The sequence below is a fragment of the Trachurus trachurus genome (genome assembly GCF_905171665.1).
Source record: "Trachurus trachurus genome assembly, chromosome: 4".
Taxonomy (NCBI): domain Eukaryota; kingdom Metazoa; phylum Chordata; class Actinopteri; order Carangiformes; family Carangidae; genus Trachurus; species Trachurus trachurus.
The window spans coordinates 15,460,605-15,473,339 of NC_139898.1; the positions used below are offsets into that span (position 1 = coordinate 15,460,605).

The window sequence follows — 12,735 nt, forward strand, 5'->3', positions numbered from 1 at the left end:
GCACTTATTCCTAACTAAGAAGATACTCTCAAATGACAGCAGTGAAATGAGACTAAAATAACTAAATTACTTGGAAACAGTCAATCTAACTCTGCACCTAAGAGTGGCTCGGTCGCTGTTGCTGAATCGTTGAGGCAATAAACGGAGCTGTACAGAAGAGTAGACCTACAACATCCGGGCAATAGGCAGCTTGCGCAGAAACGGAATGGCGGAGGTAAGTGAGCGAAAACGAGGAATGCAATGAACCAAAATGATAGAGAAACTGGACCGAATGAGAGACTCGTGTCACTCCGTACGGTTCACACGACTGTCGACGGTTTCACCGGCCAGTGAGGGTCGGCTGAAAGAGAGCTACGGGGGCATTTATAGTGGGAAGCAGGGGAAGAAATGGAGAACCTCTCCAGCGTATCGCCTCTCTCCGCGTTCTTGGCTTTAAAGAGCCATTCCCCTCTGCCTTGATAGTAAAGCCGCAGAAAACAATAGCGAGCCCGGCGGGGTCGAACACGGTGGTGCTGAACTATTTTCAGGTGCGCCCCCGCCGACACGGTGGGGGGGAGTTAAAAAGTTGGGAGAGATGTCACGAATCGGCGGCGGCAAACTCCGACCGTGTGTTTCGGAAATATTGAGAACTAGTTATTTCCTTGTGGCACTCGTAGTGAGCTGGGGAGAGAGGAAGAGACGTTCAGCACCAAGTCACAGGAAAGCGCCCCTGGTCAAACAGATCGCGCGCCGGATGGGTCGGGAGAGGCACCAGAACATTTAGATGCTCACCGGACTTTTTATTTTTATTTTTTAGAACTTATTTGCCCTGAGACAGAGTGTAATTGCTGTCAGTGCTGGTACTTTCTGTGAGCTAGGGCGGGATTGTTTAGATCATCACACGGCCTATAGCACTCAAAAGTTTTTTCACTTCTGTATTAAACTATTTTGTGGCCTAAATCTGGATGTTTTCACACAAAACCCATGTCTTGTATAGGAAAAGAAGTTGATGTAACATAATGTTGTGCTGACACTGCACAAGAAAGCTCCTAATCAACTTTAGAGGAACAGAAATCACATCATAACCAAACATTAGACCTGTGTGTAAAAAAAAAAAAAAAAAAAAACCTTCTGATGTAGAATAAAAAAGGTTTTGTTGATGTTGCCATTGCCGCAAACTGTGGCCTCTCATGATGCATTCAGTGACACTTTGGTCCCAACTGCGGACTCTCAGAGGGGAAGAGTCAAGGAGTCAGCTGTCCTATAATGGGATGAAGCAGGATCAGCTACTATTTGATCCCATGTTGTTTGTGTGTACATGTGTGTGCACGTGCACCGCAGGCACACACACAGAGGAATGTGGTGCCTTCTTGTGATGTAGGCTGCTCACGTGCTGTTTTACATGCTTTTTGAATGCTCAACCCTGATGTGTGTTTGTATGTGTGTTTTGTAGGTGGATGAAAAGCCTCTGAAGATAAGAGTAGAGGTTGTGGCCTAGTGGAGAGCGGATGAGGTACAGCAATGAAGGCGCTCAGTGGGAGAAGCAGACGTCTTAGCAGGCCTTAGAGGAGGAGAAGTCTCCTCGCCCCATGAAGATGGCAGCGCAATCCCACACTGTACGGTCAAGTTGAGCATCTGTATGCATCATAGCTAGTTGTAGTTTGAAATCCACAGTCACTTGAACAGATTTTTTTCATATGAATACGAAAACAATAACTGATTCTCTTATATTACCCATTATGTCAGTTATTTTCTGAAGATGAAGATAACAACAGAATCATACAGTCTGAGTGGACATATCCACTTAGATTTACATTATTTAACTACTGAACGTCATAATTGATTATAGTGCTGTAAGAGTTTCTCTTACATCGTATAAAACTAGGTTTACAAAATATTCATATTCAATTTGCAGACAATATATACAAACAGCACAGCTTTTCAATGAGGCAGTCAGAGATCCAAACTTATTGTTCAGGTTATGTAACTGGATGCATTATTTCGGCACAGTGTTCTCCAAGCAGATACAAATACAGATAGAATTTTCATTTTCACAATCACTTTTTCTGGAAAATGTATACCATACTTGGAGGTACAATGCTACACCACGGCCTTTTGTCCCATATCCCATAACTACTTCATAATATGTCTAGTCTGCAACAGTGATAAATCTATGCTGTGAGCTATGAGCTCATTGTTACTCTCAGTGCTCATTGTTAGAGAATATAATACAAAGTAAAATGTAATGTTTTAATATCGCATGTTCAGACTGTGGTCCTTTTTCCTGAGTTGCATTGATCAGAACAAACATCCTTTTGAAAACTGAATTCATATAACTGTTAATTTTCATATCTGCTTCAACCTGAGGCCTTTTCTAGAGGGGGCTTTAGCTAAATTATCTGCACAGCTTTGATTAGTTAATCCCCCCAAATATGGAGCACCAACTGACCTGTTCTCTTCAGTTACAGCAGACCAGGTGGCCAAATAACTCCATAAGCAAAGAGCGTCCTTGACATAACAGAAGTGACAGATATCTAGAGGTCATTTTCAAGAAACGTGGGAGTACTTCACATACTTCTGTGGTTTCCTTCCTTCTTTTCCCCTCAATCGTCCGTCTCCACCTGTCGCCGTCTTCCTCTGTTTGCAGGCCAGTGAGCTTCCTTTGGAGGAGCTGCTGGCTCTGTATGGCTATACAGTGTCAGATCCAGAGAAAGAGACCTGTCACATGGCTGCCAGCCTGCCAGGCATGACACTGGACAAGGTGAGACACAACCCAAGTCATACTGACACATGTATGAGTCCTCAAATATTTTCATGTACATGTATTCTGACCATCAACACTAAAAGAAAGTACAGCAGATTGAAGTATCAATGGATTCATGGATGGATTAACAGTTGCTGCCCTGCTATTCTGTGTTGTTTTATTGCACTGCCCCGTTTAGGATCAGATAACTGAGGATCTCTTTCCTGGGGAGGAGGAAGAAGAATCATCAGCTGATGATCTCACCCCCTCAGTCACCTCAAACACCTCAGATCTGCTCCGCCGTCTCCAAGGTAACTTACACACAAAGACGTACATCTACACATGAATGTATAACGTTTAAACATCATCTCAGTTCAGTCATCCCAGCAGACAGAAAAGTTTGGTTCAAGTGGAACAGCTTAAGGCCCACGAGCACACTCAGGGGCTTTTTTCTGATGAAACTTTGCAGAGTCGTAATGAAAGAAGGGACATTCCTCCGACCTCTGTTTGTGGTGGAATATTTTCTCCTAGTTCAATTTGAAAGCATTGCTTTTGCTGAGACTGCAGCTTGTTACTCATAACTTTGTGCTCTCTTTTAATGACATGACATGCCAGGGTTTATTATGTCAGGGTGCTTCATGAAACCTTTGATTTGTTTCTGTATAATTTCATGAGACATTCCTGGTATCTGTGTGCTAGCTCTGTGTGTCTCCTGTCCATAAGACTGAATTACGTGGCATATTATAAGGCACCCTGGTAGTGATTTTATTTGAAATAAATGACAGTATGGTGCTGAGTCCACAGACTGGCCTGAAAAGCCTGAAAAGTATATGGCATTTATGTAGCTTTTTCGATTCAATAACAAACCAAAGAATAAAACAGTTCAGAATTTTCAGAAATGTTACAGTGATCTGTCAGCAGGAAGATATGGTTTTAAGCACATTGTGGCTCCGTTTTTGTAATGTGCTATACAAATAAAAAATATTATTAAGATAGTATCAAGCCTTTTGACTGAATCTCAACATGTAACACCTGAACAGTCTGTGAAATAATCGTCTGTTCCTCTTCTCTGTTGTTTTGTTTCTTTAAGGTGGACACAAAGACACATTAGTCAGCTCATCAGATGAGGACTCTGACAATGCCTCTATTCCCTCCAATGAAGAGCACAAGGTAGCAACTGAGGACAATAACGCACATCTTATGGTGACTCAGTTGAGTCTGAGTCAGTTTAAATAAAATAGACACAAAGCACACTGTACAGTATGATCCGTTACACAACACATCAGAAAACCAAATATCAAAACAATCATAGCACTAAGATAATGGATATCTCTTGTATTTGATCTAATAAGAACTGGAAGTCTTGACAACCTCAAAAGCTGTACACACACCTGCTTTTTTTTGCTGTGCTATACCTGTATAAGCCTCATGCATAGATATACGTATCATAGCTGCAGGATTTATCTAATATGAATATAATTCCTGGGGTCACTCTGCTGGATCAACTGAACCTAAATCCAAACTAAGCCGCAGGACATAGTATCTGATTTGATAACAGAACCACCAAAGCCACATGCAAGCCACTGATTTAGTGGTTTTGATGTGCCAGCAAAAAATCCAGCACTTAGAAATGTTTTCATTTTACAAGCCAGAGGAAAGACCATTGGGGATACCTCAACCACACAGCACAGATTTCAGCTGTTATTAGCTTATATGACACATCTGAGAACCGACTGTCTTTGATTTCCCTCTCAGGAGATCATGGTTGGCTCTATGTACCAGGCGAAAATCCCTCCACTCAGTCCATATGCCCACCAAGAGAGAGGTATGGAAACTTTGCATCTTGCATTAAGTCATTTTGGTTAATTCAAGCTCACATTTTGCCAAATAATCATTTCTTGTTTTCTCTTTTTTTTTATCTTCCTCCTGCTTCCTCCCATCTCTGTGTCAACGTCTTCTGCCTTGTCCGCTGCATCTCCTCACTCTGCTGCGCTCTAGCCTACAGCAGTGAGGACCAGTTGCTGTGGACGCCAGGTGTGCTGCCGGTAAATGAAGTGGAGGAGTTCTTGCTGAATACACAGAGACGACGTGGCCAGGAGGGGGCAGCATGTACACTGATGCAGGGGAACACTGTCCGAGACAATGAGCAGGTACAGTAACTTAGCTCTGCATCCCAGATGACACTGTCAACCATGTTAGGTGTTATCTATGCATTTCCCAATGATTTGCTCATCCTTTTTTCTTTTGACTCTCAGGCACTGTACGAACTGATAAAATGTAACTTCAATGCAGAAGAGGCACTGAGACGACTACGCTTCAATGTGAAGGTGTTCAGTGGTATGAACCTTTTCTGTTGTCCTACTTTTTCCAACTTTTCTGTTTGTTGGGGGTGTATGGTTTTGATTTGGGTGGCATTTGGTAGAGAGTGTATTGTATGTCAAAACATCAGCTGCTGACGGATGCCAAAACGGTTACCTTAAGCTCATGATTTCTTCAGATCTACAAAACTGTTGCGTTCAGCCGAGTCACTGTGTTTAAAAAGCAGCATCTGAGCCTTTAAATTCTCAGTTCTCTGACTGCAAAGTCAACACAAGTGATGGCAAAGGAATTGTTCAAAACTACGCCACACCTGCTTTTTGACAAAATCAGAGACGCTGTCATCTGCTTTATCCATCTGCAAAGACTGTTTGCATAACATATGTCAACCTTTTTGATGCTGCTGATGTGAACATTGAGGTTTTCTGCAAACGTGTTACAAAGTCCCCCGGAAAATGAACCATATACGAAAACCATTGGCTTTATTGGGATTTGTGCAGATGGGGCCCAGATAGTCTGGAAACAAGTGGGACTATGGCTGTTTCTCAAGGTGAATCCAGTGGGCACCAGTGTTGAGAGTAACGCATTACTAAGTAAATCATCACTGTATTAGCAGTAATTAATACTGAGACTAATTACTATTTCAAATTATGTAACATAATTGCAGTTATTGTCATTTAAATGGGCTTGTTACTCTTTACTTTATGTGAATATAGCCGAATACTTCAGAAGATTATACAGAGTTTGTGTGATTATTAGTGACTTGGTGAGCATGGTCATAACACTGCCATATCCTACAATGGTGGACCATTCAGGTCTGAGGTTACTGTTGTGGAAATATAGGTGTTATGTTCCTTCTTTGAGACAAAGCACAAAACAGTGGTGAGCTGTCGACTGTGTGCAGCTGTGAAAAGGCCTGTTGAGGCTCTAGTAAAATATAAATATAACATTTTCCATTGTGTTTTATTGTTTCACTGATAATGGACAAAATGATAAATCCACTTTGACAGTTGCCTTGTCCTACACTGTGCCACAGGAACACCACAATTACAGCCCATGTTTAAATTAATAATGGAAGAAAAAAATAATGTGAACGTTACTGTCACAGTTATTTTTATGTAATTTACTTAAATTTTGAGAGAAGTAACTGTTACGCATTACTGACTTTCAGTAACTTGCCCATCGCTGATGAACACATGGCCTGATGCACACACAGAAGTTGATGCATTCATCCCTGCAAAATCATTTTCCAGTAGAGAATACTGTAAAGGTTACTGTGTGTGATGCCCTCTCAGTGCAACATCAGCTGTTGACTTGAGCTCTGCGGAACAAGAAATGTTCACTGATGTGACCTCATAAACTCTTATTCAGCAATGAGGCTCCAGTTTAAGTCCAAGACCATCACCGTAGTATGTTGTGTAGAAAAACTGTCTACTGCTGGGTCACATTTTTTCCCCCACATTCTGTCTGTGGGAGCTGTGGTTTCTCTGTCGACAGCAGCAGCTTGGCTTCGATCACCTGTGGCACAAAACTCAAATGGCACTTTTAAAAAAAAAACAAATGTTAATCTACTATGTGTAACACTATAATCCCACTGGTGCTCTCTGCTCTCTTTAGACGAGCTGTGTGCCTGGAGTGAAGAGGAATGTAGGAACTTTGAGCATGGCTATCGGGTTTATGGAAAAAACTTCCACCTCATTCAGGCTAATAAGGTGAGTACCCAGGAGATGAGAAGTTGTCCAAACCTGCACCTGCACCTACATTCTACGTCCGAAAACAAAAAAAACTTTTCCACTTCCTCAGGTACGAACGCGCTCTGTGGGCGAATGCGTGGAGTATTACTACATGTGGAAGAAGTCTGACCGTCACGAGTACTTTACCCAACAGACCACCAGGCTCAGCCGCAAGAAATACAGCCTGCAATCAGGGAGCATGTGAGTACTGTGGAGTCACTAATTAACAGTCACGCTCTTGATTGAATCGTTTGATCTATATGGAATATGAAAAACATGCACAAACAATCTGTGACTTGCACTGGTCAACGTAATGTCATGCTACAGTATGCTCCATGTTAAATTCCCTGCAGTGTGACAACGGATGGGGTGTTAAAGGGATAGTTCACCCAAAATTCAAATTTCACTCATTATCTACTCACCCTCATGTCGACTAAGGGCTGGGAGAAGATTCAGAGTCCTCCGTGCCTTCTCGGAGTTACAGGGGGGCTCGGTGCAGCACTGCATGTCCATATGACGATTGCGAACGGAGCTCACTTTTCTTCGTCCAAAAAGACACACCAAAAAACATCCAAATACCTCCATAGTGCTCGTCTGTATGTCCCTCTTGTATTGAAGCCCCAACATGAGAAATTGTTCCGAAAAAATTAAATAATAATAAGTTTTAAGCTTGTTTGTAGCAGAAGCTCCGAGTGTTGCTCTGCCGGAATCTTGCGCAATTTGTGGAGCCGTGAACTGGGTGTCAAAGTGGACTGACCAGGAAGAGCAGTGCTGGGAGCTTCCGCTACAAACAAGCTTAAAATATATACTTATTTAATTTTTTTTGGAACAATTTCTCATGTTGGGGCTTCAATACAAGAGGGACATTACAGACAGAGGTATGTATATATGGGGGTATTTGGATGTTTTTTGGTGTGTCTTTTTGGACGAAGAAAAGTGAGCTCCGTTCGCAACCGTCATATGCACATGCAGTGCTGCACGGAGCCCCGCTGTAACTCAGAGAAGGCACGGAGGACTCTGAAACTTCTCCCAGCCCTTAGTCGACATGAGGGTGAGTAGATAATGAGTGAAATTTGAATTTTGGGTGAACTATCACTTTAAGAGGGTAGTTTCTCTCGCCATGTGGGAAAATATCTTCGACTAATAGAGCCAATGGAAAATCACACACTTGTGTAATTTCTGCTTTTCCCTTAGAATAAAAAAAAAAATCACTGACAGACAGCAAGGCAACTAATCAGTTGTGCGTCAAGTAAAACTCATTGAAACCATAAATCAAGTCTATTTTTTAGGACTCAGAACAAGCTTGGATTCTGTTAGTGTTAATATATTTCTTCTGTGTGCTTGTTTCATCTTCCCATTAAATCTTTAGTGTAGCAGACCTATTCTGAGTACCTGTATCATCAGGGCTTTCTTAATCTAATTTGTTACCTACTGTAGCTCTGCACAACAAAAGCAATCCAGACAGTAATCCACCTGCTATATCATAATTTAAAATGCCCTCCTTTGTCTGGTTTACTTTCTGTAAGTAAATGTTATTGTGAACCAAGAGGTAAGTCCTCACCCAAATTACAAAATAACATTGTGCAAGCACTGAAGATCCTACCTGTGATAACTATGTGGACAGCTTTAGAGTAACAGGACCACTGTGTCTAAAAGAAAACATCTGGCTGATTTAGTTTTAAATGTCATCTTTTGATTATTTGAGCATCAAAAATGAGTTACTATTCTCTGGGATGGCAGCACACATTTCAGAGGTGGATTAGGTCAAGCATGCAAACTGATAAAAAAGAAATTAAGTGCATAGAGAGGACTTATTATTCTTGTTTCTTTGGATTCTGTGTTGATAAGTTCTCAATGTCTTGTTCTTGGTGTTCTTTTTAATGTTTATATTAACATTTTTTATTATGACAGGGTGTGTTGATAACTGTTAAGTTGAGCCATCCACTGCACCAGCCTTTAATCGTTGACACATTCCTTCCTGTGCTGACATTGGTTTTGTTTTGTTTTTTCAGGGAGTATGGAGACCATGATGGTGAGGTCGGGGAGCTGGAAGGAAGAAACAATGCATCAGGCTTGTTGTCTCACAGCTCTGTGAGTCCTGGGCAGCTGGAGTCTCCATTACCTCCACAGTCAAAATTGGACCTGGACAAACGAGGTAACTCTCTTTCTGTTGCCTGATAGGATCAAACCTTGGAATCCATAGCCAGTTTTCACTCTTCTCAGTATTAAATTGACTTCATGCCACAGTACAGTAAATTTGCCATCTTAAAAATGATCTGTCCTAAACATAATCATAAACAATGACCCGAGGATCACAGCAAAGACAAAGCTAATTGGAAAAGACACACACTTGGACTAAAAGCTAAAAAAAAAAACTCCACTTCTTTTATCAGAGTTTCATTTGAAGTTAAGCTGGTCTACCATGAATATAACATGTGATAAACAGTCCCACACACAGTGTGCCTGAAGGACAGAGTTTCTGTACCTACACCCATTTTTCTATATAACTGTTTCCATGACATGTCATATGCATTCTCCAGATCATAATTTTTCAGTGCCCGTCATGTTATATTTGCAGTCCTGTGGATTTTTTTTTCATTTCTTATGTTGATGACATGGTGTAGGTTTTGTGATCACATTTTCATTATCTTCTTGCGTTCTTATTTTCAATGTTCTTACGTTATGAATCATTTTATGTCTCCCTGTCTTTGTTTTCCCCATTACCCCATTGTTTGCTTGCTTCTTGTGTGTTTTGTGTTGTTGTGCTGTGCATGCATGTATGCATATCCGTGCGTGTGTGTTTATGCTGTGCATGTTGACTTGGTGCTCCAGAGGAGGAGGGCCGTCCCCGGCGCAGACGAACTCCCCGCTTTCACTTAAAGCCATGAACTCATCCACACAGGCCACAGAAAGCAGGCAGGGCCTGCAGGTAAAGAAAACAGGAAACTTGAGAGAGACAAGAAATGATGTTGTGATGGGAATTACATGTTACTCATTTACATGTGGTGGTGTACAGTCAAGTTCTAATCAAAACCAAAAGTAACAGGACTGATAGAGACATTCATGAACTCTCCTCTGGCTATGCAGAAGATGCCACATTTGTTTATGGATAGTGTCAGATTAAGTTATTGAAGAATTATTCAACCCTTGCCCTCTTGGCTTTGTGTTTTTAAAAGCAGAAGCAAAACATGCACATTGATTCAAGTGGTTTTCTTGCGGTTGGTGAGAAAGGGCAGCTCATACGGCCTCAAGCAAATACAACAATTGTAATATCCCACAGCACCCAGAGGCACTTAAATCATGTACTGTACATTTGATATGTAGACATCCCATAAATCTGTACATGAAACATGCAGCATCAGAACATGATTAGGGTTTAAAATGAAATGAAGCTGTAATAGAATATACTGTATAACTGCAGTTTCAGCCATTTTATTAACCACATTGTGAATTCTTCTATATCCATTCAGATGGTGAGCTGGTGATGGGACTGTCAGAGCTGTGTGGAGATGGATGTCCTCAGCAGCTGTTTGGCTGTCCCTTTTCTCTGCCGCCCATGGACGACTTGCGGGATCCTGGTTCAGATCGTTGTTGTCCCTCCGCTGTGGTCCAGCTCCAGTCCCAGCCCTCTGCCTTGAGCACCCAGTGGACATGTGGGAGCCCTCCGTCCTGCAATGACGACCACTGCCTCCCAGGCCCCTGCTTCTTCCAGCTACACATGCGAGGTGGACCTTTTGATTCTGAGGATCCTAACTGTGGTCCACCTGGCAGTGGAACTGGTGCCCTGCATGGGCTGCAGGTGGAATTTGGCCTGCCGTCTGCCTCGCCTCCCTCATCTGCTGCCCTCACTTCTCACTTTCAGCCATTTGGCAGCCTTCTGCACCCCTCTACGGTTAAGCATTCTCACTCACTTACACAGTGAGGGAGATACGGGAGATCTAGACCGTGTGGTACTTTGTGGTTTGCCCTCTGTCAGACTCATTGATCGGTATTGGTCTTTACACCAGGACAAAAAGTGCATTTACCTAACTTTGTGAAAGAGGATGGACCTACTACCTGTGCTCGGGAGACTTGTCTGTCTATTCCCTCTTTTTAAACTCAAACATTTGAATCTTCTGTCAATTGTGGAAGAGTTAATCACTACTTTCAGGTGTTGATTACGTTAATAGACATTGTGTTACCACAATGCTATTGGTTGGCTGTTGTTAAATACTTACTTGCAAAAGCACAGTGCAGGGGATGAGAGCTGCAGTGACCATGCAAACAAGTCCCAGAGGCACATTGCCCTTGGTTTAAGTTTCTCTAAAAAACGTCAGTGATAGACAATGTGAAAAACTGTTGGTTTGTTTTCCCATTTATCAAAAATGGAAAAGTTTCACTTTTGAAATTTTATATCCGATAACATTTCTTTGTGTTCTGCTACTTCCTGCTGCTGCAGCCATTTGAGGTCTGCCTCTGAACAGTACCACAGTGACATGGCTGATGGAGGTTTCCTTTCAAACAATATACAACAGTTTATTTAATACTTAAATCATCCTCCACTTAGCCTGTGATTGTCTCTCTGTTTTTGGTTCTTCATATCTGTACTTCTTTGAGCCTCCTTCACTCCAACTCTGTCTGTACAAGAGTCAATCTTTCTCAAGACTTTTTTTAAAAAATATGAAGACCTGAAAATAAACAAAATTTTCTATGGTTTATTTAAACAAAGAACAGTGCGGGGGCAACAAGGGGCGCAGTAATTCTGCTATTTGTTTTCTTTTTAGTCATGCTTTTACCGGTTTTCATCCTGGTTTTTCCCTGAGGAATTATATAAGGATTTCTGAAGGTTCAGTGCTTTGTCATTATTTCTGATCACTGTCTCTGTCATGTTCATTCAGAAACGTGGACAGCCTGTTATCCTAACCCAAACCCTAATAGGCTCAGAATGAAATATGTAAATGTAAAATGCACATGTTAAGATTTGCAAGTCATTGAATCCAAACACAGTTTCTCAGGTTCTGCAGCTTTGATGATCTGCAAGACCATTCATCAAGGGCTGACCTTCAGTGATAAGTGAAACTCATTCTGGAAAGGTGTCATGTGTATTTAGTTAGCAAACTCTTGTTAATGGAAATTTCTTGGATGAAAACTCACCTTGTTGGTAAAAGAAAGAAAAATGTGTAGTGTCTGGGTCATCTTTACCCTCTTCTTTATTATTAAATCTTAACGTTTAGCTCTTTAACCAACAGCAACAAGGAAGCAAAAATCCAAGTAATATCCAATTCCTGCAGGTGTGTAAACAAAGGAACAATAGTAATATGTATAGTGTCAGAACAGGACAGAGTTGTAATTTAAACAAATACAAAACATCTCTATTTTCCCACCTGAGGTTTCCTTGAACATCCTGACTAATCTCCACCAGACATGATGAAATATACTGAAAAATATCACACATGTATATGCATTTAAGATTCTAATGAATAATACAGATTTTTTATTAATCAATATCTAACAGTTCCTCTATTCCCTCTCAGTCCCGTCAATTAGACTTGTCAAACCGTCACATGAATTTGGGGAGTGACAAACTTTTCTACTCTTTCTGTATTCTCAAACTCGGTGCACTTTTATCATACATGCACTATCACGTAAATCGGCACAAGTGAAATTATGGATTTTAAACCTGAAGTTTCATGCGTCAGAGAAGAAGCTGTCTAACAGCTTATCAAGTGAATCTAAGTTGTGGAAAACTGGCTGATGTTGTCTTCAAAAGACCAAGAATCGTGACTTAGTCCAAATGTGATGGTGTAGATAATGACAAATACATGAAAATGGTTAAGGTGTCAAGGTTATCACAGTAAATATTGTTTGATTATTGAATATTATGTAACACAGCAGAAATGAATAAGCTTTAAAGTCCCTCCAACAAAACTGAAATTAAAATGTTCTTCTGCATGTGAGTGCATTACGGTCACATTCTTGTCTCTA

At 41.2% G+C, this 12,735-nt stretch overlaps 1 protein-coding gene across 1 annotated transcript; it reads left to right on the forward strand.

The window, feature by feature from the left end:
- Nucleotides 1–200: 200 nt before the first annotated feature.
- mier2 (mesoderm induction early response 1, family member 2) lies at nucleotides 201–11,987 on the forward strand. The gene is made up of 12 exons (XM_083969808.1): nucleotides 201–214; nucleotides 1,433–1,595; nucleotides 2,627–2,740; nucleotides 2,922–3,033; nucleotides 3,813–3,892; nucleotides 4,478–4,547; nucleotides 4,721–4,872; nucleotides 4,978–5,059; nucleotides 6,656–6,750; nucleotides 6,842–6,972; nucleotides 8,784–8,926; nucleotides 10,242–11,987. The coding sequence occupies exons 2-12, from the start codon at nucleotides 1,569–1,571 to the stop codon at nucleotides 10,691–10,693; spliced, it is 1,458 nt and encodes a 485-aa protein (XP_083825934.1). The 5' UTR covers nucleotides 201–214; nucleotides 1,433–1,568; the 3' UTR covers nucleotides 10,694–11,987.
- Nucleotides 11,988–12,735: the final 748 nt, after the last annotated feature.

Excerpts from the sequence above, each read along its gene's own strand:
- mier2 (XM_083969808.1), top strand. The coding sequence starts at position 1,569 with ATGAAGATGGCAGCGCAATCCCACACT. Across the intron at positions 3,034-3,812 it reads TCTGCTCCGCCGTCTCCAAG|GTGGACACAAAGACACATTA; the intron begins GTAACTTACACA and ends TGTTTCTTTAAG. Across the intron at positions 8,927-10,241 it reads ATTGGACCTGGACAAACGAG|ATGGTGAGCTGGTGATGGGA; the intron begins GTAACTCTCTTT and ends ATATCCATTCAG.